Source organism: Taurulus bubalis, assembly GCF_910589615.1.
Source record: "Taurulus bubalis genome assembly, chromosome: 13".
Lineage (NCBI taxonomy): Eukaryota > Metazoa > Chordata > Actinopteri > Perciformes > Cottidae > Taurulus > Taurulus bubalis.
The window spans coordinates 11,336,501-11,361,972 of NC_136601.1; the positions used below are offsets into that span (position 1 = coordinate 11,336,501).

The 25,472-nt window shown below is 45.0% G+C and overlaps 3 protein-coding genes across 3 annotated transcripts in view; 1 reads left to right on the forward strand and 2 right to left on the reverse strand.

The window, feature by feature from the left end:
- Positions 1 to 17,195, forward strand: part of mrpl11 (mitochondrial ribosomal protein L11) — a 38,574-nt gene extending 21,379 nt beyond the window's left edge. The window contains exons 3-6 of the mRNA XM_079228718.1: positions 11,175 to 11,270; positions 15,091 to 15,184; positions 15,658 to 15,817; positions 16,965 to 17,195. Of these exons, the coding sequence (XP_079084844.1) occupies positions 11,175 to 11,270; positions 15,091 to 15,184; positions 15,658 to 15,817; positions 16,965 to 17,079 (465 nt within the window). The 3' untranslated portion in view covers positions 17,080 to 17,195. The remainder of the gene's footprint in view (positions 1 to 11,174; positions 11,271 to 15,090; positions 15,185 to 15,657; positions 15,818 to 16,964) is intronic.
- Positions 814 to 1,869, reverse strand: tmem265 (transmembrane protein 265; the record flags this gene model as incomplete). Its single annotated transcript, XM_079228717.1, has 1 exon — positions 814 to 1,869. The coding sequence occupies one exon, from the start codon at positions 1,867 to 1,869 to the stop codon at positions 814 to 816; it is 1,056 nt and encodes a 351-aa protein (XP_079084843.1).
- Positions 17,196 to 21,033: 3,838 nt separating the features above from the next.
- Positions 21,034 to 24,994, reverse strand: npas4a (neuronal PAS domain protein 4a; the record flags this gene model as incomplete). Its single annotated transcript, XM_079228716.1, has 8 exons — positions 21,034 to 21,062; positions 21,175 to 22,964; positions 23,093 to 23,228; positions 23,390 to 23,499; positions 23,636 to 23,945; positions 24,059 to 24,161; positions 24,263 to 24,420; positions 24,820 to 24,994. 8 exons carry the CDS (start codon positions 24,992 to 24,994, stop codon positions 21,034 to 21,036), a joined length of 2,811 nt encoding a protein of 936 aa, XP_079084842.1.
- Between the last annotated feature and the right edge of the window lie 478 nt (positions 24,995 to 25,472).

A 25,472-nucleotide genomic window follows, 5' to 3' on the forward strand; every position in this document is an offset into this window, starting at 1 on the left:
TACATTACATAACTTACATTTGCTTATTTATTGTGGAAAAACTGGAAATGTACTCCTCCAGGCCTCTAAAATGTATTCAAATATGGGAAATCAAAGAATGGGCCGTGAGTAGACTTTGATTTAAAGCACTACAGGCCTAAAAGGTTTGGATCCACTGGGTTTGACTCTAAATTGAAATACTGGAGCACCGTGAAGAGTGTGAGTTTTACAGGCAGACGGCTTTTGAATCCTGGAGCTGTAGGGAAAAATAAATCATCACTCTCTTTGTATCAGACTTTTCTGTCTGAAAGGTCTCTGTATAGTGACAGAGAAGAAGAAAAACTATACTAAAGGTCACAGTCTGTAGTTGGCATCTAATGGCAGAAGAGCATTGATCACATTTTTCTGAAAAGCCACATTACCTGAACTCACTGATGAGATGCTGTATATTGAGTAGCAAGAAATCTGAATGCAACAAATCTGTGGCAGTTTGGGAAGCTGTGCCGAGATCAGAGAAGAGAACGAAACACTACTAGATGTCAATATACATTTCTGGAATATTCTATGCAGGCTGATAGATGTGTTCACAGTGTTAAATGTAAAAAAAATACACTCCCACAAATCCCAGCAATGCATTTTAAAAAGTTATTCTCTGCACAACAAAGTTAGCAGAAAGCCAAGCTTGCCAAATGCATTTCCACAGCTCTGCATTATATCCATCACTTGTTGTACTGAAATTCAATACAAGTTATCTGTTTGGATGTGATACTGGCTCTGCTGGTCTGAGTTTTAAGTGTGGGTGTGATCACATGCTTTTTTGTGGATGTTTAGACTCTAGAGTTCGTGGGAGATGAAAGAGGGTCTTAACGCCGTCTCTGTGGGCTCCAGGCTGACATGGGAGAGAGTGTGGCTATGGGAGCGAGACAGTGTGTGATAATGAGAGGGAGGAGCTTTCCCCTGTGCCTGGCCCTCTCCCTGCTCTGAGCTCTGGCTTGGCAGGGTCGAGTCTCCTGGTTCTGCTCCAGCCACAGTCCCGGCTCCAGCAGCGCCGCGCTCCTGCTTGTGCTTCTCCCAAGCCGAGCTCAGCTTCACAGCCAGAGCCAGCAGGTTCTTCCCCAGGAACACCGTGGACACACGGGGGTCCCGGTACCACAGCATGCCTGTGCCCCTCAGGGCCAGGGTGAAGATGTTGATGGTGACCAAGCTGAGCCAAGGGTACAGAGCCTCCTTACGGGGCCCCCTCTGTCCCGGCAGGCCGGTGGCCCCCAGCTCTGTGAGAGCCACACAGGGCAGCAGCAGCAGGAGGGCATAGCAGTAAAAGAAGACCAGGCCCTCGGCCCAGATGGGCAGCTTCTGCTCAACGACCCCCGCTGCTGCCCCGCCCTGGGCTTCCCACAGCCCCGCCTGCAGGTCCAGCACATCCAGCAGGTCCACCACCACCCACAGGAGCCGGCCCCGCACCTCCTGCTTCCTGCGCTGCGGGGTCATATGGTCCGCTCCCGTCAGGATGAGAAACAGGGAGGGCAGGCAGATGGACAGCAGCAGCGTCAGGGTCTTCCTGGCTAGCGGGTCGGGCGGCCGGCGCTCCTGCCTGTAGTTATGGCAGACAAAGAAGAGCTTGAGCTGGAGCAGCGACAGGAACAGGAACCAGAGGGCGTTGGCAAAACCACGACGCGACGAACGCGCCTCCGACACCACGCCGGCCGACACGAAGCGCAGCGCGAGCAGGAAGCCCGCATCGCCTAGCAACACTGTCGCACACTGCCACGCACTCGGTCCTGCAGGGCCGTGAGCTCCCAGCATGCTCTGCTCCAGCAGGTAGAGGTCCACCACTGCCATCGTGCTCACTGTGACCAGGGTTGATACGCACACCTGGGGCGTGGGCACCATGCCTGAAAGAGACATACAGAGAAGTACCGTGGTAAATGTGTCCACACAGGGCCATCTGTCTCAGTAAAACACATTTAAGGGATAAGAACATGCTTGTTTTTCCTCATGCTAATTCAAAACCAGATGTAAAATAGTTTGAACCTTGTTGCTATGGTTAAAGACATTGGGTGCCTAGTAAGCAGTGAGCGCCCTTCATCTTTGGCCAAAGCTACATCTAGCCTGGCAGCTCAAGCTGAGTAGGCTGTTAAATTGTTTTTTTTGTTTTTTTTTTGTAACTGCGGCTTTTTGAATTAAATAGTCTTCATTTCATTTTCCATAAAGATCTTAGCTTTGCTCTTTTTTTATACTCAGACTTCCCCTGAGTTCTCTGCTGTTACCATTTTCTGTGAATTATTGTTGTTTCCCTTTTTGTATTTTTCTTATTCATTATTAATTAATTGTGTTCAGGCGCCGCCAGGTGCACTGTCAAAGCATTTTATTTTCCTCTAGTCTGCCATATTTATTCTCATACTGTGCAGCAATCTTTAATCATTGCAAACTCCCCTTTCGTTTCAAATGAATATTGATAACTTTCTATTTGTTTGGAGATATGTTTGACTCGTGTCTTTGTGTACACTGTGTACATCTGAGTGAGTGCATGCAGGCAATGCTAATCTGGCAGAGCATGAGGGTAATTTATTTCCCATAGCAGCTCATTTCTCAGCCACAGACCTTACAAACCTCAGTATTGATATAGCATGAGAAATGATCATTGACTTTACAGTGTAATCGAACCAACGTCTCTTTATCGCATTTGGCTGAAAAGCATAGCACAGACCAGCGGACTGTCTGTTATCTGCGCAGCACCACTCGGGGGTGTCAACCCTTCAACTGGATCGATGCCATTATAATACAAAATCACTAGCAGCTCAGATGTGTCGTAATGGCAACAGTTCAGCGTGATCGAGCGAGAGATTGTCGGCATGATTGCGGTCTGTGAGAAAAGTCTGCCAGTGAAAAGTGAGTATTGATATCTTGCCGATGAAAGACGCATCTCTTCCCTGACTGTAAGACTAACAGTAGCTCTGCCATCTCCTTGGTGTTGTCTGAATCATTGAAGATGGCTTAGGAACTCCACTGGGTAAAAGAGGTGTGTGTGTTTGTGTGTGGAAGGAGAATGAGCATACGACTGCGTGTGAAAGATTAATAGGCCTCTTGGCTGTCTACATGCCTAATAAAGTGTTACTGCGTGATCATTATAGTTCATAAATAAGCTCAGGGTGAGTGGGTGAAAAGGATGAAGAGGAAGACTCAAATGCAGATAGAAAATGACTTCCACCCACTTACATCAAGACATGCAGTTCATGCGCCAGCTTGGCCTGGATGAATCCAAATGTATTCATCACAGGGGCCATTGAAATGTCACAGACATTAGAGTTTGTTCTGAAACAGATGAATCTAAGAAACGAGGAAAGGAACAATCTCGACTGATTAATCCGCTCTGAGGCATGGTGGGAGGACAGGAGTAGATCATACATATCTGATTGTCTATGGAGCCTTTTGTCTCCTGCTCACTGCAACTTGATTACCATTCTCCCCAAAATTGAATGAATTTCACCAAGCCGCAGATTGAGAGGGTATTGGAATTCAAATTTTGTTTTTTTATTTCTCGAGTTACAAACCCAATCTGCAGGGAGCTCGGGGATGGAGAACTTTACAGCTACTTTACAGCTGGCTTTTTCTCCAGGTCGTGCCTCTTAAGATATTCCACCTGAGCCTTAAATTTCACCCTGGAGATCTCCCTGTCAGCCCATGTTTGTGTTTTCACTCCCTGTCAACGCAGTGTAATTTATTCTGTTCTGAGTGAAGGACTGGGATGACAGCCCGTGTGTCCACTCCGCTCATCAATAATGACCAAATTCATCACTCCCCTGTCAGGGAAATAACACTGCTGTTGAGGAGGTGAGGCAACCTATTTCACAGTAAGCATGAATAATGGCATGTAATGGTGTTCAGGTGAACGATTTCTTCATTTCTATGTGTTCAGTTTTGGACTGACAATCAATTTTCTCACAATGTAATTTATCACTTGTCTATGACGCCAGTGCACATGGATCTCCCTCCATCTGCAACAGTGTAATTGTCCAAAAACAACAACAACTCATCTTTGCAGCACACACTGACAGAGGTGGGTTTGCCACGGTCATTTGTTTTCTATCAATATTGGGTGATTTCCAAGTGGACGGACATCCATGTAGAGCAAAGATTAATGTGTGTTTACTCTCACAGTTTATCTCCGTAAACAGTCCTCATAGAGCTCAAAATCCCATCAAAGACCAGATCCTCCACAAGTTATCGCAGGTGCCTCCGGAGCACCAAGGGCATCAGGACAACATCTATGCCATTATGTGAAAACTAATTAATTAATAGAGAGCCAGGCAGTGCAATCCCTGATGATGCACTGGTGAATAAATCTCCTCTCCAGACTTAAAGCCACATGACTGAAACATCTGTTGATTTGTGAGGTAGCTGCCTCAGTGCTGCCAGAGGGGCTTTATTGTTTCCTCTTATTTCATTTTTTTTTTTACAGAGTTATCACGTTTTTTTTCTTCTTCTTTCTTGATCATCATTAACTCGGCCAGCATGCAGCGCGACGTCCTGCATCCCCTCTGGCAATTTAACAATCTCTATGAAAACCGCTTCTCTGCAACACCTGTTTCATAACTGCCCTATTAACAGCAGGTAGCTGTGGGTTTATCCGCGCATTGCTGGTAGTAAAGTGAAGCTGTAGTTACCCAAACCATTCGTCTTGCACTTGGGCTCGATCCTCCTGGCTTGATTTACAGCGGATAATGTGCGTGTTCTTCCAAGTCGAGGCGCAGCCGGCGAGCAATAAAGTCTCTTTTATTGTCGCTGACGAGCCGGGCTCGGTGGTAAAGTCTTTTCTTTTACAGTCCGGGTGTTTGTGTGGAGTCGGGCTCCAGGAGGAGGCTCATCTCGAGGCTGTTAGAGTTGAAAGTCATCGCCACAGCCACACCAAGCAGACACGAGTTTGTAGAAACCCCACAAAAAACCTGCTCACACTTATCAAGATTTCGCCCCTCCGTGCAGATCCGGCATGGCCGATGTCTCCGTGGTTATTGCAGAGGCGCCGATCTGGATCTGTCACCTCCTGCAGTGGCGGGGTCTGCCGTTGTCGGTTTTTAGCTTCTTTTTTTTATAAATACAGCTGCGGGGGCAGAGAGCCGTGCTGCTGCTGGTTGGTCGGACTCCGGCTGTGCAGAGCAGCCGGAAGAAGTCGGTCCGAAGTGGAGCAACAGCAGCAGAATCCGCGGCGACGCCAAATCATTAAAGTGGAGACCGCAGACCGAGAAGAGAGAGAGAGAGAAGGAGAGAGAGGGAGAGAGAGGGAGAGAGAGAGAGAGAGAGGACGCAGAGCGCTGCAACAGCGAGAGGAGGTGGAAGAGAAACTCACTCACGCTGTCCGACTTTGGTTGTGGTGTTAATTTGTAAGCAGGTTACGTGCTCTGCTCCAGACCTCCCACCCTCCTCTGTTTCTCCTCCTCCTCTCCTCCACCAGCAGCAGCAGCTGTGGAAGTTAAGCTGGAAGATGCTATGAATATTTGAGAGCCTCCAGTTACAGTAAACTCATTGGTTATGGTAATCACCGTGATGCCACTTCTTGCAGAATAATAGTTGCATTGTTTTTGAGAGCAGGCGAATACCTTATTTCCCTGTTCTCCGGCTTGAAATGAGAGCGGAGGAAGTGGAGCGAAAGATGCTTGTAGCCTGTAGACGCACTTAGAGCCCAGGAGGCAGATGTTACAACTTTAATTAGTCCTCTCTACTCACACAAGGAAATCATCCCTCTGTTGTAGATTAACTCATTACAGCCGACTTGTACACTCTTAAACGGAAGGATTGGGAATTTCTGAGACAGATCTGGATCTAAAATTATTCTTTTGGAAACCGTTTAAAAAGAGCTGCTTTCCTCGTTCAATAATTTAATTTTGGTTCCTTTGTCAGCCACAGATGCGATTTAAAGGAATTTCGTCGCACCGCCTCTTCCTCAAGGTCCTGCTCCCTCGAGTGTATCTGAAGGTATTCCTGTCTGCACCTTTAGCTCCAGTCCTCAACTCCCTCGTTTTCTGAGGCTCTTTGTGTGCTGGGTTCATTTGAGAGTGAGAGGTTTAATCAGACTGGTAGGAAAGAGGATGGAGAGTCATCTTTCTTGTCAGATTCAGCTCTGCGCTCTGCTGGCTTCCAAGAGAAGAGAGATTTTCCATTTTGCTCACTTCAGCCTGTTTTTTTCCTCCTCTCTTTTTGTTCTTCTTCACCCATCGTCTTCTTTTCACAGCCTTTCTTCCACCCCTCTCTTCTCTCCTGCATCCTGCTACTATCCCTCCTCTTTATTTGGGGAGGGGGGCTTTTGTTCCCCGTGGGTGTGGTTGAAGGTCATTCAGCACACTGGCTCACTTTCAGAGATGAGAGTGAGGGAGGGCGAAGCAGGAAAAAGGACAGGAGGAGAACATAGAGAAAAGCAGAGGGGCAGCCAGCCGGGCAGGCTGTCCGCTGTACTGTCCAGTCATCACTTTTAGCTTCAGACATGATCGGGGAAGTTTGGAAGGTTACAGACTGTCCAAGAATGCTGAAGGCGTCAACACTGAGTCATGCTCCACAGCAGACCCGAGGCTGACCTCCACAAACATGGAGGACTCGGTCCCTTCACCTTCTTCCTCTTGGCTCTTTCTCTCAGTGTCACCTCAGTGTGTGTGTTGCATGAATTAATAGAGCATTGATTTAGCATTGTCCAACTCACGGGTAGTAAAAAACAAAAACCTGATGCAGCAGGAATAGAGATATTGTCCTTTTTATTCCACGCATTTTTCTTCCATTGTCAGACCTTGGGATTTGGGTGTGTAATGCTCGTGGCAGTTAATGTATCCTGTGACATCACTTGAGGTAATTTAGGCGACTCCCTCTGGAGCCACAACAGGCTTTATTACTTTGTTCACATATGCAGTGGTCCTCCCAGAGACCTGTAAACAGACTTTGATGTGTAAAATTGGCAGAGTTCCCCTTTTTGAATAACACCTTTTAGCGTGCAAAATTCACTATCTCTGAATACACGACAAAAGCAGCGAAGCTTTGTCAAACCGTTGCTGTCCGTTGTTGTTGCAGTCTGACTTTATTCCGACCTCTGGCTCTCTTTCTTTATGTGTGTCTCCTCCAGTTGTCAGCAAGTCTTGTGAGTTTCCAGACATCTCCAGTGTGGAGCCTCAGCTGCCTGCAGTTAAGGTTCCTGTGTTTTTGCTGCAGCCTCCACACGTGATTAATCATCTGAAGTGGCAAAAACCACAACACTGTCAGGACTGTGAGGGGGACCTAATGGAGTTGAAAATGGGATGTTTTGTCGTGATGCAATCCATTTTGTTCCACCCGTCACCTGCTTGCTTTCACCATGCCCTCAAACCGCAAATTCTTCTTCTTGTGCCAGAGACGAAAAAGTGAAGCATGCCTCTATTTTCAGCAGAGATCCAGGAGACAAGAACACCTCTTTGTAGTTGTGGCTTGTTTTGGTTGTTATAACGATGAGTCCTGAATTTGGTCCGCTATTTGGTCCGCTCCGCCAGGTCAGCGCTCATGCTCGTGTGAGCAGCGCTCCTCGGCTCTTTTGTGCAGGGCTGTATATTGGCATCAGCACAGTTCACTGGAGACTGGGGGTGAAAATCGTTTTCATTTTCCACTTTTAAGACTAATCCACCGATTCGAGAGCGGAAAATCAAGTAAAATGCATGTCCAGCGTGAAGTCATTTTATTTTGTGCTATGTAGCTGTGTGTATCGGTGTCTGCTGGACCTAAACTGACCTGCCCCTCTGCCGCTGAAGGGTTCAACATGAAACCTAATCAGCTGTATGATGCTACAATGGGGCTGAATGTGATAAAATGCCAACAGCGAAGCAGATTAAATGAACACGGTAATGAAGGTAATGAATGAGAGTGTTTCACGCTGAAGAGTTTAATTAACCTCGCCTCCCACCAGCCTCTCACCACCGTAACACCTTCGCCACCGTATCGCGGCCCTCCACTGTGCCGATCGCCCAGAGCAATTTATCAGGTGGCCTTGTGTGCCAAGGGCAATTAATCCTGCCTCCTGCCCCCAGGCCTTGTCCTGCCTCTGTGTCCTTTATCTCCATGTTTGCCACGCTTCCATAAGCACAATACTTCTCTTGACCTACTCACCCACTCTCTCTCTCATCTCCCTCCATCGTCTCCTCTCTCCTCCATTTCTTTTTTAGCCCTGTTCTCTCAGATTCAGAAACACCTGCGACCACACACAGTGAACACTTCCTCACCGTCAGCGGTCCCTGGCAGCTTAATATGCACAAAGATCCACTCTTGAACAGATAGTCTTGTCAGATTTAAATGAGGCCAAAGTATTCATACATAAACATACATACACACACACACTTACCCATATTCATGAGGACCTCCTGCGGCCTTTCGCTTTACTTGCCTCCTCTCCCGTTGTTCACCTTGGTTACACAAATTCCTTTTCATTGTTCAAATATTGACCACGACGATCATCGGCCACATTCTGACAACTTTAATACACCTCAGCTGTCTCTCTCTCCCTTATTCCCGTCTCTCCTCCCCTCCATCCATACGCACTCCCCATCCTGCCACGCCATGCAGTGCTACATCTTGTTAAAAAGAGTTAGTGAAGCTGAAAGCCCAATCACATTAACATGGAAGGAGTGTCAAAGAAGACTGCAGAGAATTTGGTGGAAGGGTCAAATCAAACGGACACTTCCCAGATTTTAATTGCAAATGACTAATTGCTCATAATTATGAGTAATAAGGCTCTGCCGCGCTGATCTTGAATGGATCATAGAGCAATTACTCACCGCTGTCGCTGCTGGATTTGACGGCGAGAAATATCTTCGTAGATAAGCGTTTAATCCCGGTACCCAGGATCTCAGAAGTCTTTGAGGCTGAATGTCCTCGCCCACAGCCGGCGTGGTAGGCCCCGCCTCGGGTGATAGGCTGCGGCCATTTTATACTGGAGAGCACCCGGCTCTAATCAGTCATGGTGGAGGAGGGAGGATTTATCCAGCAGCTCGGACTCGAGGATGATTAGATGCTCAGATGCAGTGAGCAGGGTTAGCGATTTGGCCAGGCCATGAATGTTACTGTTCCAGCTCTCTCTCGCTCTCTCTCTGTTAAATGTCAAGCAAAGTTGGAGGAGTCGACCTTGAACCTTGCTTTCATGGCACACCAGCCCTCCACCACAGTTAAATACTGTGATTACCAGCATGATTCAATCACGGTAATTACTGCAGTTAAACTATTAAATAGCCAGAGGCCAAAATAAAACATCCTCACGCTGCCAGCTTCAGAGCATAAGATGCCTGGACCCCTGTGGAACAGTTTGATTAAAATATGATTACCTGTCTCTGGTGCATGCTTTATTGTGCGACGAGCTGAGGGCCAACCGTCTGCTATCCCCAGGTGGGTGGTCATATCCCATCCTCTTATTTGCCATTCTTTAGGCCTTTTGAACATATTTGTTCAATCCTATTTCAACAGCAAAGGACTATCTTGTCAGGGAGGCCGTGTGAAGTCTTTGCTTCTTTCTATCTTTAGAGCAGCCGCTCCCTCTGTCTGCATAATGTCTCGCCGTCCGTGCTTAAGCACACTTTAGAAGCATCAGGCTTTATCTCCGGCTGGTCAGGGAGGCTCTTTTATGGCATTGTGTGGCATGAAAGGGCCATCTGAGACTGTGGGAGAGATCATTATCCGACATGGGCTGAACAGAAAGTAAGGAATGGGAGTTGAATGTGTGAGACATTCAGGGCCCGAGGGTTTGCTTTGACTTATACGCAACATCACAGCCTTTATACTAATCCATATTTAATTAGTCTTTCCTTCGGTTTTCCCTCTCCATTTGTTTACCCTTCCTATGTTGTTTTATGGGAGATGGAGGGAGGGAAGGGCACTGGAAGAAGATAGTACGGTTGACATGGGATTACTATTAATAAGCATGGAAGTGAAGGTAGAGCCTAGCGAGGGCTCCAGGGACATAGCTGCGTTTCATTTCATTAGTAGCATATTGTAATTCAAATAGTACCCATCAGCTATGAAACAATAACCTGCCTCGACTCGTGTGATGTGTTGAAATTTCAATCAGTTTGTTATTATTTTGTTAGCGGATGCATAGAAACGCCAGTGGGTAATGAGGAGCGTTACAGACCCAAATGGAGTGATGATGTCATGTAGATCAAGCTGCTGATAAACATTCATCAGGTGCTTTTGAAATGATGTTCAGAGAACTTTCTGCTCCGTTAAGTTCAAATAAATGTCTTCTCCGTGCTGTCATTGGAAAATGTCTCAGGATGACTGACTTTTCATCAGATCCTTTTATTTGAATCTGAGGGCCGTGCTTTGCTCTGTCATGGAAGCAATAGAAGCTTGTGACTCCATTAAGCAGAATAAAAATGTAAAAAAAAGCTTTCTTTTCTTCCCCCCGTTTCTGAAATGAACATTTCAATCAGTGTGTTGCCTTTGGGAAGGATGGCGTGTGAAGGTCAGTTTATATTCCAGCAGTAATAATTAGATTCTTTATTAGTCTTTGCCTCTGAATTCAGCTCCAAAGAAGAATGGTGCAAAGGAGCAGCGTTGGCCGAGTGTTGACTTAATGTCACCCATCCATTTTGCTTTCGCTCTGGTTGGCTTTGCAGGAGCTGGAAAATGGGAGGCTCGTTCATCACTCGGTTTCTCCGGCTCTGGGCACCAACATGCATTCAGTCATAGCTGGAGTGACAACCTCACTCTCACACACACACGCACACAAACACTCGAGTGGAACAACAGAAAGGCTGCAGACACACACAGATGCATCTCAGTGGGAATATAACTAGAATGTGTGAAACTGTCTCCACCAAAATGTTATCTCTCTCACACACACACACACACACACACACACACACACACACACACACACACACACACACACACACACACACACACACACACACACACACACACACACACACACACACACACACACACACACACACACACACACACACATTCTCTCATCACTTACAGATACTGTTGCATGCCCGGACCCTGAACCACTCGTGTGGGCAAATATAGTCAGAGCTCAGTTTTGTGATGGATTGACTGACAGCAGCATCGGCATAATGGCAGCACAGTGTGACACAAGTGACGTTTAGCTGAATGTTTGCAGACTCAGATTTCTCACACATTTTAAAGTGACTCCATCATTTTGCCATCCCTATTTCTCTCTTTTTCCGATCCAGAGAGGAATCCCCATCGGACAGTTCTGCAAGGACTTCAATGAGAAAACCAAAGAGCTGAAGGAGGGCATCCCTCTCCCGATCAAGATCCATGTGAAGGTAGAGCGTCTCTAACCCATAATGACCCTTCACACTTAGCGCGCCTCCCTCCCACCGCTGTGGTTAATTCCACTAGCTGCATAACATTACTAGAGCACTTCCATTATTCATATTCCACCACTAAAGTAATCCTAACCATTTGCATTCATTAATGAAGCAATGCCCGGAGGAACTTGGAGTCAAGAACCATTAAGTGCACGCATGGAACGTGAACTACTCAGAAATAGAATTGTTATGAGCTTGTAGATTTAATTTTACTCAACCTCGTATTGTTCGTCACGCCACCCCCCCTCCCTCTCTTCCCACCGCTTTGTGTGTTGTTTCGATTCAGGAGCCTGCGTCCTTTCGGCTGAGTAAAAAGTGTGTTGTAATGAGGTTTGTGATGAAGAAGGGGAAGCCTAATCCTTTTTCAGGCGTGAATGTACTTTGATATGCAATATGCAGCAACAGCTCTGCCATCACACATGTGGGGCCAAGCGGCTTCCCATCATCGCCATCTGCTGGTTAGTTTTGTGTTTGTTCTCTTCACACTTTACTGATGTTTCTCAGATTTAAAGTTTCACCTTGGGCTTGCCGGTAACACGTCCTTTGGTGGCTTTCATCTTACTTCAAAGGATCAACTTGTTGGGGAAGTCACTTTCTTGCTGAGAGTTGGATGAGAAGATTGATACCACTCTCCGGATGAGTGTGTTGAGCAGCTGCAGCCAGGAGGCAATTAGCTTAGCATACTTGAAAACGGGGCGGGGAGAAACTGCTAGTGTGGCAAATCTGCCGACCTGCACCCCACTAGTTAACATTATGTATCTAATTTCTTTAATTCGCAAACATGTAACCGGAATAAGAGGCTACAGCCTTGCGGCTCTGTGATCTGTGACAGGCACGCCTAGTTGTTTTTGTCTTTATGCTAAGCTAAGCTTAATGCCTCTCATCTAACCGAGAGGCACGAGTTCAAGTTTTTGAACTAAGGAGCTATTTTAACTTTTAATAGTTTTTTGTTACTTATAATTACTTATAATTGTTTCTACTCAATAACTTTCCTTCTCGCCGTCTTTGTTTTTATCTTCATTTTGCCCATCAGAAGGAGTTCAGTGCAGTCAATGTTTGTGTTTCATCTTGTAAAATGGAGGAAACCACTGCGACTGAACTTTTGCAACCAATAGTTGTTCTGCTCCTTGTCGAAAGGTCACTTCTGTTACATAACACAGGTCTGATGACAAATCACCTGCTCTGTGCTATCTTCTCGGCTCAGCCAGCAGTTTATTACCCCATGATCTTTCCTCAGATGATTAATTGATTGTATCCGTTTGTCACATTTTAGTACATAAAGGTCTTCCACCAGAGAATGAAAAGAAAGGGGTCAGAGTATCCGAAGAAGCTGAAGAGATTATTTTTATTTTGGCCCAGAGGGGAGGATGGAAAGAGCGAGTGAGCAGATGGCCTCTTTCAGCTCATTAGATGTGTTTCCATCCACCTCTTTTATGCACATTTGCAATTTGCGCAAAAAAACAACTAAATGTAAACGCCAAAAATTCAACATAACCTTGAAATATCCGAAAAGATATTCAACGCTTGGCTGAGGTGGAACAATTGTATCTATAAAAGCGAAATGCGACAGAGTTATATGGAAACAGATTGATGACGAACATGAAGACATGTGACTTAATGAACCATTGAAGCTTCGGCTCTGATGAAGAGTAAAATAGTGCTGAAAGGATGACGTATTTTTGTATCTTTTGTTACTGTTTTAATTGTATTATAACTAATATTATCTTTCCTATAGTGAGCATAACCCTGGTTCCCTTGACAAATAGCCAGTAGGATTTTTTACCTTTTTGTAAAATGCTAACGTAAACCTATAGACGAACTACATTACGGTCGTATGACTTCATGTCATTTCGCTGAGCTAAAGGCCGACTCGTGTCCAGCGTGACGACGTTTGTAGTTTTATTAGATTAGATATTCCTTTTAGTCCCGCAGTGGGAACATGTACAGGGTAAAGTGCCTCTTGTCAATAACCACCTTTTCTAAGATGCACAAAAGCTTCAAAATTCACGAGAACAGTATTTACTGACATTGTAGAATACAACTTTATAATATCTGAAGCTTGTGTTAACAACTGACCTTCTGCCAAAAACCCAATAAAACATTAAGAGAGAACTGGGAGTGCATAATTTGTACACTCATTTCTTGGTTGGAGGAAATCAACACAGATCTGATATAACCTTCCTCAAATGAATACTTGAATCAACAGAAATGTCATATTTAAATCATGTTTTCTACATGGCTTTTTTCCATTTTAGGTTGAAATGGCGCTCTTTCAATTACATTACTTTGAATCGTATTGCACCCTCTTATTTTGCATTGGTATAATGGTTTTCTCACTGGAGAATTGGTGCCACCGACTGCTTATTTTGATGAACCAACTAATCGCATCACGGTAGTGGATGAAAAATAATTATTCATTCACATTTTCTTTTGCTGATTAACTCGAGATTTGTGTAAAATATGCGATACATTTGTTTTTTACGAAACAATTTTATTATATGTAATATTCTTGAGTAATAAATACACGTTCTAGTGTAATTTTGGTTTCTGTAACTTTTGCAATGAGCATGGTCAGTCATTAGGGAGTGGCTTGAGGTATCAAATAAATCGACAGAAGCGCTACTGTAACCTCTGAAGACCAGCAGGCTCACGATACGCGTCTGTCTTCGCTTTAATCATATAGCATACATTATAAAGACTTCAATATCTTTTGCAGTTTAACGAAGCAATGTGCTTTGAAATTTTTTAGGAGGTTTATCCTCTCGGGAATAGTAGGTCCAAACTTTATTAGATTGATATTTCAGCTTTCAATTATAAAATGATTGAAATCAGTATTAGACACACAGGAAACCCTAATGACTCAAGCCTGCATCTAATTTATTAATTTCAGTGATGATCAAGGGTCACACACTGAGAAACAGTTTATTTTGTCCGGGTCGTAGCTAAGTTATGGACACCGAGGACACATTTACTGTTTGGTTCCTGGAAATAATGAGGTGAATCACTTTTTGTTTACGTCCTTCAATTACACAGAATAACACATGGTGGCTTTTAAAGGCTTTTTATATTAAACCCAATAGATGAATCTAGTATTTCTCCACCAGTGTGCTCACTGCTCTAAAGCATCTTTTAGTAACCGTAACCACGAACGTCAGGCCTGTCAAGCTTTGCATTTCTTCACATGGAGAAATGTTGTGTGTGGGGCTAGTAATGGTGATAATCCGCATCTTTAAGCATTTCAAAACAAAAAATATGTATGAGAAATATGTCACATTGTGTTTGTCTCTTTTAACGTTCGCTGCTATCCTAGAACAATGCTGCTTATTTATTCAAGGTTACTTGTTGTCTTCATGGATCATCAACTGGTGAGGATGATGACTTCTTGCCTGGAAAAACACATATCATGAAGCCATCAAGTGCATGTTAAAGATGGAAAGAATAAAGAAAAAAGACAAATTCAGCCAGAGTGGTGTTTTCAAACCATTAAGTGAACAGATGAAGGCGTCAGTTTTCATTTCAGCCATGCAGCAAATGAACACCGCTGTCTGAAACTAAACACCCATTGTTTCAAAGATTTGTATGAATTTTGATGTGAACCATTATCATTTTAACTTCATACAGTATCTCCCTATTGAAGCAGAAAGTTTGACATCAACAGTTGGCTAACTAAAGAAGAGAGACCGAACAGTCAAATTAATGAATAATTGTGAAAAACACGTTCTAGACTAATGAATCCTGGCTATATGTCTGAGTTGTGATTCTTCTGTCTCTTCAGCCTGACCGAACCTATGACCTGAAGATTGGCCAGCCCACAGTGTCTTACTTTCTCAAGCAAGCAGCGGGCATTGCCAAAGGGGCCAGCAAGACAGGTGAGATGCACTGATGCGTCTGCTCTCACTCCAATCTTCCTCCCGCTGAGTCCATCCTGTAACAACATGCATCTCTCCCTGGGCTCTGTTGGACTTCACTGTGATTGATGTTGTATTCATGACATGCGGACAAACTGCAGCAGAGGAAGGAAGTAGTGATGGGTGGTGTGGTAGGAAAAGAGAATTATGGATTGCCTTCTTTTATGCTCAAAGCTATGAAGCTATCTTCAGTCTCGTTTCAGCGATTGAGTCCTGACATCACCTCCACACACACACACACACACACACACACACACACACACACACACACACACACACACACACACACACACACACACACACACACACACACACACACACACACACACACACACACACACACCATTTTGTCCTATTTTGTACAAAACCTTTTTGTACGTCCATTGAATTTTCGTGTCTTTATGTATAATCTTAAATATCTTGTGTGTGTGTAGGCCATGAAACGGCAGGGATGGTGTCGGTGCGGGCGGTGTATGAGATTGCTCAGGTGAAAGCTCTGGACGAGTGCTTCAAAATGAGGAACGCCTCCCTTGAGTACGTCGTCAAAAGCATCATCGGCTCAGCGCGTTCGCTTGGCATCAAGATTGTCAACGAGTGAGTCCTGATGCTGTGCTCTGTGTGCTTTTTATCATTTCACAGTATTTGCCCCAATTACCATAAACTGTACCACTAGCAATGAGAGGCTGGTCCTGTCCTGAACTTGTTAGTAGATCCAAGTAGAGTTTTGTTATTATTCTGTATTAAGTTGTTTAAATGAACAAGGACACACCACAACATACAGATTCACACATCATTTTGCAGAGTGACAAAAAAGAATCAGCAGACAGTGGTATGTGTAGATGCTGCAATGCCTCCTAATGGCCACCAGAGGTCAGACAAGAGATAACAGTAAAGGACCTCAGCTGCCACAATAACATGAACACCTACAGTTCAGTGTGTATATAATATAGCATATATATAAGTTGTGGATGGTGGTAAAACAGATTTATGAAATTAACCACTAAACAGATGGAAAATTATTTAGGTGTCTATTTGTGTTTATTCGTCACAGTTAAACTGAAAAGCATTGGTGCATTTATATCCTGTTGGTATAAAACTGTTAAGTATGTTAGCTATTAAATACACTAACTACTCAAACAATATACTAGGATACTGTGTACAATCAGTATGCTGTAGGTTTTTGGGACTGAATGCTATAAGCTTCACAAAGATTTCACATCTTGCTTTTGTATCAGAATATTTTAGATTTTACAGATTTGATATTGTACCCTTTTCAGAATCCCTTTCTCCCCCTTACTTTAAACTCAACATGTCTTGAGGCTGCAGTGCATTATGATTTATTGAAAGCGCTGTCATGTGGAGGAATTGGTACCTCTGCCTGTTTAACAATGGATCTCTCCCTGGAAAGGTGTTGAACACTGCTGCACGGTGGTGAGGCCAGAAAGAAGCTCATTGCTCTTTGATTCTTAAGGACAAAAAAACGTAATGTTACAGATATCTGAAGGATTTAAAGATTCAAGAATAGAAAGTAGAAATGTACGCTATTAAATATAAGCATCTCCATTGGAAATATCTTGATGTGGTGTTTTTCATCTACATTTGTATTAACTACAAAATTCTTCGCTTTTAGGTAGGTTAGATTTCCCTGGAGCAGTAAGTAAGAGTTTGGGGTAACTGAATATCATTTCTTCTATTTTTCTCCCCCCCCTCTCTCTCTATTTTCTTCCCTCCTTCTCTTCAGTCTCTCAGCTGATGAGTACAAACTCTTCTTGGAGCAGAGAGAGGAGCAGTTGAAAGCTGATGCAGTTTCAGCTGCCGCCGCTGCAGTTGAAGCTTTGACGGGCAAAAAGAAATGAAGACATGCAACATTTTTTAATATGTTCCCTCCATTCCTATTTGTATTGACTGTATATGTGAACTACATTCACACACAAACACTGTTAATGTTGTGTCAGTTAATAAACCGTTGTGTAATTTTCTTTTTTTCTGTGTCCTTATTCACATCTGATATTTGGATATTTCTTCACAGTTAATTGTTTGGTGTCGGTTTTTTAGCATTATTTAAAATATCTAACATAGGCTATACTATAACAAAAGCCTCAAGTTTTGAAAATATTTATCACCCTGACTGTTTCATTTCCTCGGAGCCAAGCAAATGGAACACTGATTTGTATGTTTAGTCTCTTTGATGTTATTATCTATGATCAACACTTCTCGAAGGGGTCTGGTTTCTTGTCCGCCTGTGCAGATGGTTCCTTGTACATTTCAGTCACACACCTCATCAATCTGTGATCTGAAGTGTTTATCACATTAGTTTTTGCAGAAAGCATATGGACGTCAAGTGAGGCGATAGATCATATTGTCCAAGATCATTTCGAGCCTAGTAATTGAAATCATGTTTTAAGTTATGAAACACTGAACCTTTTGATATACACATATACAGGTTTCATTTAATGCATAATAATTTAACTTGTGCTGATTTTTCACGAGTCACTGATTTAAATAAAAAAATAAACATTGATTAAACAGAAAAATAATTGACTGATTTAAAGTAGATATTTGTTGCAGCCCTAAATAACATCTACGTTCATTGCCTGGAACATTAGACTATTGTATGTGTTTTCCTGCGTCTGCGATGTCATGTTATATAATGATATACCATAAAATAATATTAAAGGTTCACATTTTTCAAATCAGTTTAAGTTTCCTTGTGAGTCAAGCCTGGGCCGTCACCATATAATCAGAATCAGAACAATTTATTGCCATGTACTGTATGTTTTCACACAAAAGGAATTTGTCCTGGTGGGAGGTGCATAACATTGAACAATAAACAGAGTGCAGTAAATGGGAGCATGAATATGTATAATTAAATCTACAGTAGAATATACAATTAAAGTTAAAATAAAGTGCACAGACAACTGATAACAGTACTTTAAGGTGGAATGAGTTTTATAATAAAAGCAAACCTGTCCATGTATTACTGTTCCTCCTCCATGGCTCTGAAAGGAAACACTATCTGAGGAGACACAAAGAGGAAATGGGTGTCTTCAAGGTCACTATGGACAGGAAGACCAATCAGTCTGAATTTTAAAACATGGGGACTTATCCTTTATATTCTAATGATCTCAACCATATTACCCAGCCCTACGTGGACTCTACTTTTATGTTAGCCTTGAATAGTGTCATTTATTACACCTGTTGTACTATTTAGTTCAGAGAACATGAAGTATGAAACTGCCCTTGCCCTTTTCATAACCCTTTTCTAACATGGCCTCTTACACATCACACACTACTCTCCCCTCTGATGCAATACTTGTCTTTGCCAGAAGATAGCGTCCGTCAGCCGAGCAGCTCTTCCTTCACTGCTCATCTTCACTCCGCTGCAGCAGCCAGTGATGGAACAAAATGTTCGCTTGCACAAAACCACTATTATGGTTAGAACTAATGCATTATATATCATGACGTGTTACAGGTGAGGAAATATGGCAGAAAAAGATCCATCAAGTGGATCTTCTATTTTTCATATCACAATGTACATGAAATGGGTTGTCCATGTATTTTTATTATATTCTCCATCCTGTGGCGACACAGCATCAGTTGGTCCCATATCCCTCTTTACTGTACCTCTAATTTTAGCCTCCTCTTGCTCCTTCTTTGTCTCCCCTCTCTCCAGCCCTACCCTCCCCGCTCCTTCTGAATGGAGGCTGAGAATAGATGGGAGGCTGTTTCAGTCAGAGCTCTTGCGCAGGAATGCCTATATATGGAGTCTTACACCACGCTGAGTGCTGATAGAGTCGCAGGTACATCGAGTGAATGTGGGCTACTGTGATTTGTAAAGAGGGCTGACGACGGGGGGGTCATATGCCTACTATTATGTGTGTGTGTGTGTGCGCATCATCATAAGTGGGAGGCAAACTGTGTGTGCATGTGCGCACACAAAAACCTCGATGCCAAGCGTGTGCGTCAGTCTGAGTCAGATAGTGTCTCATTCTGTCTCGTCATGTGTGTGCGTCAGTGCTGTTGCTGAGCGAAACTCGCTCCAGGGGAAGAAATGGAGGAGAGTATATGGGAGGGAGGCAGGGATGGTGGGATGATGATGATGATGATGATGAGGCTGACGGAGGAACAAGGGGCTTTGCTATATGACGACACAAAAGCATCAGCCGCATTAAGTGCACTTTTATTATAAATGCATTTGTATGACAATCAAATACACTTATAAGCAACACAATAGAACACTGATCCACAATGTCCATTCTGCAGTAAGTAAGATGTTTAGAATATATTCAATCTTATGCAATAAAAATCTCTTTCTTATATTTACAGACCAATACCGGTTTCATACAAATGTACAAATGTGTACAACCTTTCGGAAAAGAACATATGCCTACATCCACAGACATAATGCATATGCAATAACATTGTTTTCAAATATCACACATACAATATAGTAATTTTACACATGTATATTAACTTAGCCTTGAATAGCTAGAACGTAGGAATCAATCCTTTACTTGACCGTAGACAACTCTACGTGAGCATGTCGACACCATGGGAATAGTACCATTCTCAACCCGTGTCGCTTGGTAACTGAATAGAAATAGCAGCCCATCCCTATTTTCATTTTTTAAAACAAAACTTTTGTATTCTAACCCCTCTCAAAAAAGAAGAATCGCTCATTCACATAGTCAATTGTGCCTCGCTACACCGCGCTCCAGTGGAGCAACGATGTAAATGTCCATGTTGAATGGACATGATAAAGAGTTCAGAGTTCAGCAGGTCAGGGCCGTTTCAGGCACACAGGAGCCGCTATAAGCTGCCAGCATTGCAAATATTGATGCTGCAACAATATCCAGCCGACTGTCCTCAGGCCAGCAGGGACCTGAAGAGCCCACATTCAGAGTCTAATGTACAGTATAGCGGAGCAGTGGATTTGTAGCATGATCAGAGCTTCCAGACTTCCAGACAATTTCTTGTTTGGTGTTGCATCTCGTAAAGCAATGGACACCTTTGACATCCTTGAGTTCTTCACATGCAGGTCTCTTCACATGTTTTCCTTTTTGTTTGCACATCACATTGATACACAAAATTGTAGATGGAGATATAAATATGAAATGTTAAAGGTTCGAAGCCGCAAACTCAAAGCTCAAAGTATGTGGTTTAAAGTTGATTACTATTTATGAGTTTTGATGTCGCCTCTTGGGCTGTGAGGAAAAGTGCTATCAAATCAGAGCTCTATTGGCTCTGAAGATTGGATAAAAGAGTTCTTAGCGAGAACGTATTTTGATGTACTTATAGTGCATCCTATTGATGTAAACAATTTGTAAACATTTGACTTCCAATCCATTTGAGGTTTGGGTTTGCGTTGCTGCCTGTCAGGCAAAAAGTGCTATAAGCAAGAAATTTGTTTAGCTTTTTGTTCACAACCGATTTTTCACTACGAGTGAATACAAATGCGCATCTGGAAGTTAAACAGCGCTTACAAGTTCAGAGAAGTTTCTCTGTTTGATCATATCTGAAGCTCGTGTTACAGAGAAGCTGAGAGACACCACATGGACTCAAAACCCAGTCAGTTATGAGTTCATGTGCTCGAATCATCATGTAAATGTTGTAAATAGTATACAGATTAATGACTGAACAAAAATATAAAGCCAATCTTTGTTCTCAGGAGACATGTAGGAGTTAAAGTCCTTAAGTTGTATATACATTATGTATATTTATACACTTAATAATTTTTTACTTTTCAGTAAAAGTGGCTCCACAAAATATGACAATATGCCATACTTAATGAAGTAAGTCACAGACTTATTTTAGAACGGAGGAACACTTCCACTCCCATCTGAAAGACAAAAAAAGGGAAAGAGGACGTTAGTGGTGTATTTTTCAGAAACAGGTTTTTGTAGCATTTAACAAGACTAAGATGAAAAAAGGAGACAGAGAAAGATTCTTACCTTTGTGGAAGCACTGTGATGATGGATGACATTGGAGTTGATACAACTCAGGTTGTTGCCCTAAGCCAGGGGTGATCGAGGCACCTGCCCCAAACATGGGTTCCAGGACAGCCAGTTCCTCCAGGAGGGACTGGTTGCAAGATACAGCGGGCATGGGCGAGGCGATGGGCGTGGAGGTGGCGGGGCTGGGGGAGGCAGTGAGGATGAGGGGAGGGGAAGCTGGAATGGAGGAGCAAGAGGACACAGGAGATGACACCACCTCAATCTCCATTGCTTCCTCCGCTGGCCCCTCCCCTTCCTCCATTGCCTCAGCAGCCGCAGTCGCCCCGCACCCAGCCATGGAGTTACATTGCGCCGATTGGACGCTACAGAAGTGGCCCACTCCCTCAAACGGGGAGGGTTGGCGCCAGCATACTGGGGTTTGAGGATACATTGGGCTGGAGGGATTGGGCATAGGGGAGAGGGAGGGGGAGGGAGGGGAGAGGCTGGGGGACTGAGGAGGAACAAAGTTGTCTTGGAGGAGGTTTTCTAGGATGTTCTCTTCAAACAGAGAGTCATCATCATCGAAGAACATGGGAATGTCCAGACCTCTCCATGCTTTAATGGGATAAAACTCCCTAAACATGTGGACAGAATCAACATCCGCAGTTTCTATGGCGGCAGACAGGAAGGGGGAGGGAGGGGAGGATGAGGGTGACATAGAGGGAGGAGAGAGTTTGGACAAGAGTGGATCCAGGTAGAATCCCTCTGCAAGTGAGCTGATGTGCTGAGCTAAGAGGGAGATTTCTGCTCTTTCCTTCTCCCTCTCTCTCTCCAGGGAGAAGAAGGAGAGGCAGGGCTGTTTACCAGGTGATGCCTCAGGGGTGAGGAGGCCCTCAGGGGGACACTGGAGGGCCCCCAGCGGCACATCTACATACAGTGGACCCCGAACCTCGGGCAGGGTCATCACTGTGCAGTCGCCGTCTCCGGGGCTGTCGGGTGTGGGGGGAAGTTTCTCATAAAGGGCGCCGCTGCCGTGCTCGCCAGAGAAGAGGAAGTCAGTGGATGGAGTAGTTAGCTTGAGGGCGAGCTTGGTGGTGGACAGGGTGTTAGGGGGGGAGGGGCTGGAGCCGGTAGTTGGTGGGGCTGAGGAGGAAGCTGAAGGGGCCATTGAGGTGGTGGAGGTGGCTGTTGTAGCAGAGGGAGGTGGAGTGGTAGTGCCAGACGGGTCGAAGCTAAAGAGGGGCTCGCCGAACGGGAAGCTAGCCCCAACAACGTGAGGAGTGTAGGGTGGCGTGCACACAAACTCTTTGGTCTGCTCAGCTTGCGAGGTGGGGATAGGGGCGAGGGGGGGCAGAGGCAGGGGGAGAGATGGCAGCGGAGGGTCGAGCTGGAAGGACGGCGGCAGGAGAATGTTCTGGGTTAAAAAGTCTAAGTCTGCTACTGTTTCAACAGTGACTGGAGTTGGGGAGGAGGCAGCTGAGGGTCTTTCAGCCGGATGCTGCTGAAAGAAGCTTTCTTCCTCCAGAGAGGAGATACTGGAACGAGGGTCACCCTCCAGCGGCATGGCCTCAGCAGCAGAGCTCCCAGGTTCATCGGAGGAGCCCACGCTGCAGCCAGCAGTGCTGAAGTCAAAGGACTGGGCTGACAGGCCGCTGCTGCCTGGGGTGAAGACCTGGTCTGGACTGGACAGGGTGTCTGGAGACTGGAGGCTCAGACCCTCCTGCTGAGAGGCACCACCACTCAGAACCAGAGTCAGCTGGGTTTGCTCAGAGCTGAGCTGCTGACGCACTGACCAGGCCTCAGACTCACTGAGAGAGAAGAAGAAACGGAGGAGAAACAGTGAGTATGGTTTGTGATTTTGTCTCGTTTTCATCAGTGTTCTTGTCTCCTAATTGATGAGTGTTGTTGTTGTTGTTGTTTTTAAAGCGGTAAATACCTGATGATGTAGTTGTTGCTACTTATGGGGTTTTCTCCAGGTTGCAGCTGAAGCACCATGTAGAGCCAAACCCACGACTGGTCTTGAGTCTGCACACGCACCACCATTTCAGCTCTGCCCTCTCCTCCTTCTCTCACTGTTGAACAACAGTCACAGCACAAGTTGGCATCGGTTTGTAAGCCTATTAATCATCATAGTGTTCTTCACTGCGTGGATGTGCCAGTGGGCACAATGTGTGTGTAATAGTGTGGGCAGGGATGGTTGTAACTGGTAGGTTTGTGTGAAGAGTACACTTACATAGGCTGCGATGCTGAGCGGAGGCATGTGACAGATCCTGTGGGTGGAGGAGGCTGTACCAGGAGCAAGAGCGTAAAGCTGTCACATCAAAGCCGAGATAGGCGCTCACACTGTAGGAGAGAGTGGGTGGTGACGTGTTAGAGGACACATTTTTTACCCATTAAGTTATCTCATAAACAGATTAATATACCAGCAAATATTAAAGCAACAGGTGGAGGTGAGGATCTGTTATTTGTGTGAGCTCACCTGTCCTGGGCGGTCTGCAGCCTCATGTCCCGGCCATGCTGGGAGTGGAAACAGGCCAGGAACAAGTTGGTCTCAGCTAGGGGAGGGGTGGAGGTTGACTCCCTTTCTTCCCCGGGGCCGGAGCGAGACGGGTGGGGCTCCAGAGGGGAGCAGAAACACACCCAGACGGGGTTGGATGTCCAGTAGGACCCAGTGACAGGGGAGGCGGCGAGGGGAGCGAGGCAGCGAGCTCGGATCAGAACCAGCTTGTTCCCAGCACTCTGCCTCCGCACAGACTTGGAGGTGTTGAAATGACAGCGGAAGAGACGGTCTGTGCAGGAGAAGATGAGAGGAGGTTTATTAATAAAAATGATATTTCGCATATCAGTCCGCATAAGGTGGAAGAAAAAAAATTCTAACTTGTGAATTTAATGTTTGTCTTACCCATCTCAAGTGACGTGGAGGTTGACAGGTTGTTCCTCATGATGAAGTGGTCTGAGGCGTCGATGATATCATACACACTGTCCCCCTGTGCCACAAGATCCACCTGGGAGAAAAATTACCAACAGAAATGTTATTTATGAAATCCAAGGTAGAGCTTGAATATTCATGTTAAACTACCAATGAATCGGTTCCGTGTAGACTCACCATGGAGTGTCCGAGGTGCTCGGAGACGCTGTCTGACAGGTACAGCAGCTTCCCTTCCCCACTCAGCAGCATCAGAAACCCCGGCAGCGCCTGCATCAACTCCGACAGTTCTTGGAAAGACAGAACGCTCACGCTCTCTTCAAGACTAGTTCCTGCATCTAGAGGAGACACAAATGTGTTAAGAAATGTGTTAATATACCTGAGCATATTAAGAATGAACACAACATATCGGATCCCCGCAATAAGAAAACAGTGGCCGCAGTGTGTTTCAGCACCCTGGACAGCGGCGCGGCTCGATTTATGGTTCTGAAGCATTTCAGCACCACGGACAGCGACCAGCTGCTACTAAAACGCCTTTATGAGCTTCGACATCATTTATTTGCGATTAAATAATGACCCACGTCGCTACATTTGATCTGAAAATGAGGCTTACATCAAGTCAATTGCCTGCAGTGCCACTAAAACACTTGTTGATTCCACCACTGAGAGAGATTGCAGGCTTTCTATGCAGCACAGTCATCAACAGGTCGTTTTATTCAGAGTAAATTCATTCTTACCTTGAGTGAAGAAGACGGATTTCCTGGTGTACATGCAGGCAAGTGACATGATGTGCAGGTATGAGAGCCGCGCTTTATCTGCCTCGGATACGGGCAACAAGTCCTTCAGGACCCGGATCTCGGCGTTGATCTGGTCCCGTCGAGCCTTGGAAGCTCCTTTGGTTGAGCGGTACATCGTGGCCGGTTGTTGCGATAGTTCACTATCGAAATTCCTCCAGATGTGAGTTGGAGAGTTGGGAGCAGAGTGTCGGTTAACGCGGTGCCTCGGCTGGAGTCGGGGTGTCCTGTCTCCGAGGTGATTTAAGAGACAGGTTGTAACAGTGGAAAAGCTCGTGAGGTGTGTTATTGGAGCTTCATCTCAGCTTGTTTCCCAGAGAAAGGTTTTAAAACCTTCTCCTGTCTCGTCTCAGTCTGCTGCAGGTCCGCCACAGCGTCCAGCTCGGCTGCTGGGTGTCTGTCCCCCCTCTCGGAGTGCAGGTGAATCGGCGGTAGCCGTCTCTCGCACTGAAGTCCGGAACCCGTAAATCTGGTTGAGGGACTCTGCTCGCCGGTCACTTATATAGCTTGGGACTCCGCAGGAGTAGGGGGCTCCCAACGCACCGACACCGACGTAAAACGGAGGGAGGGGGGTGGATGAGAAGGGGGATAGATGT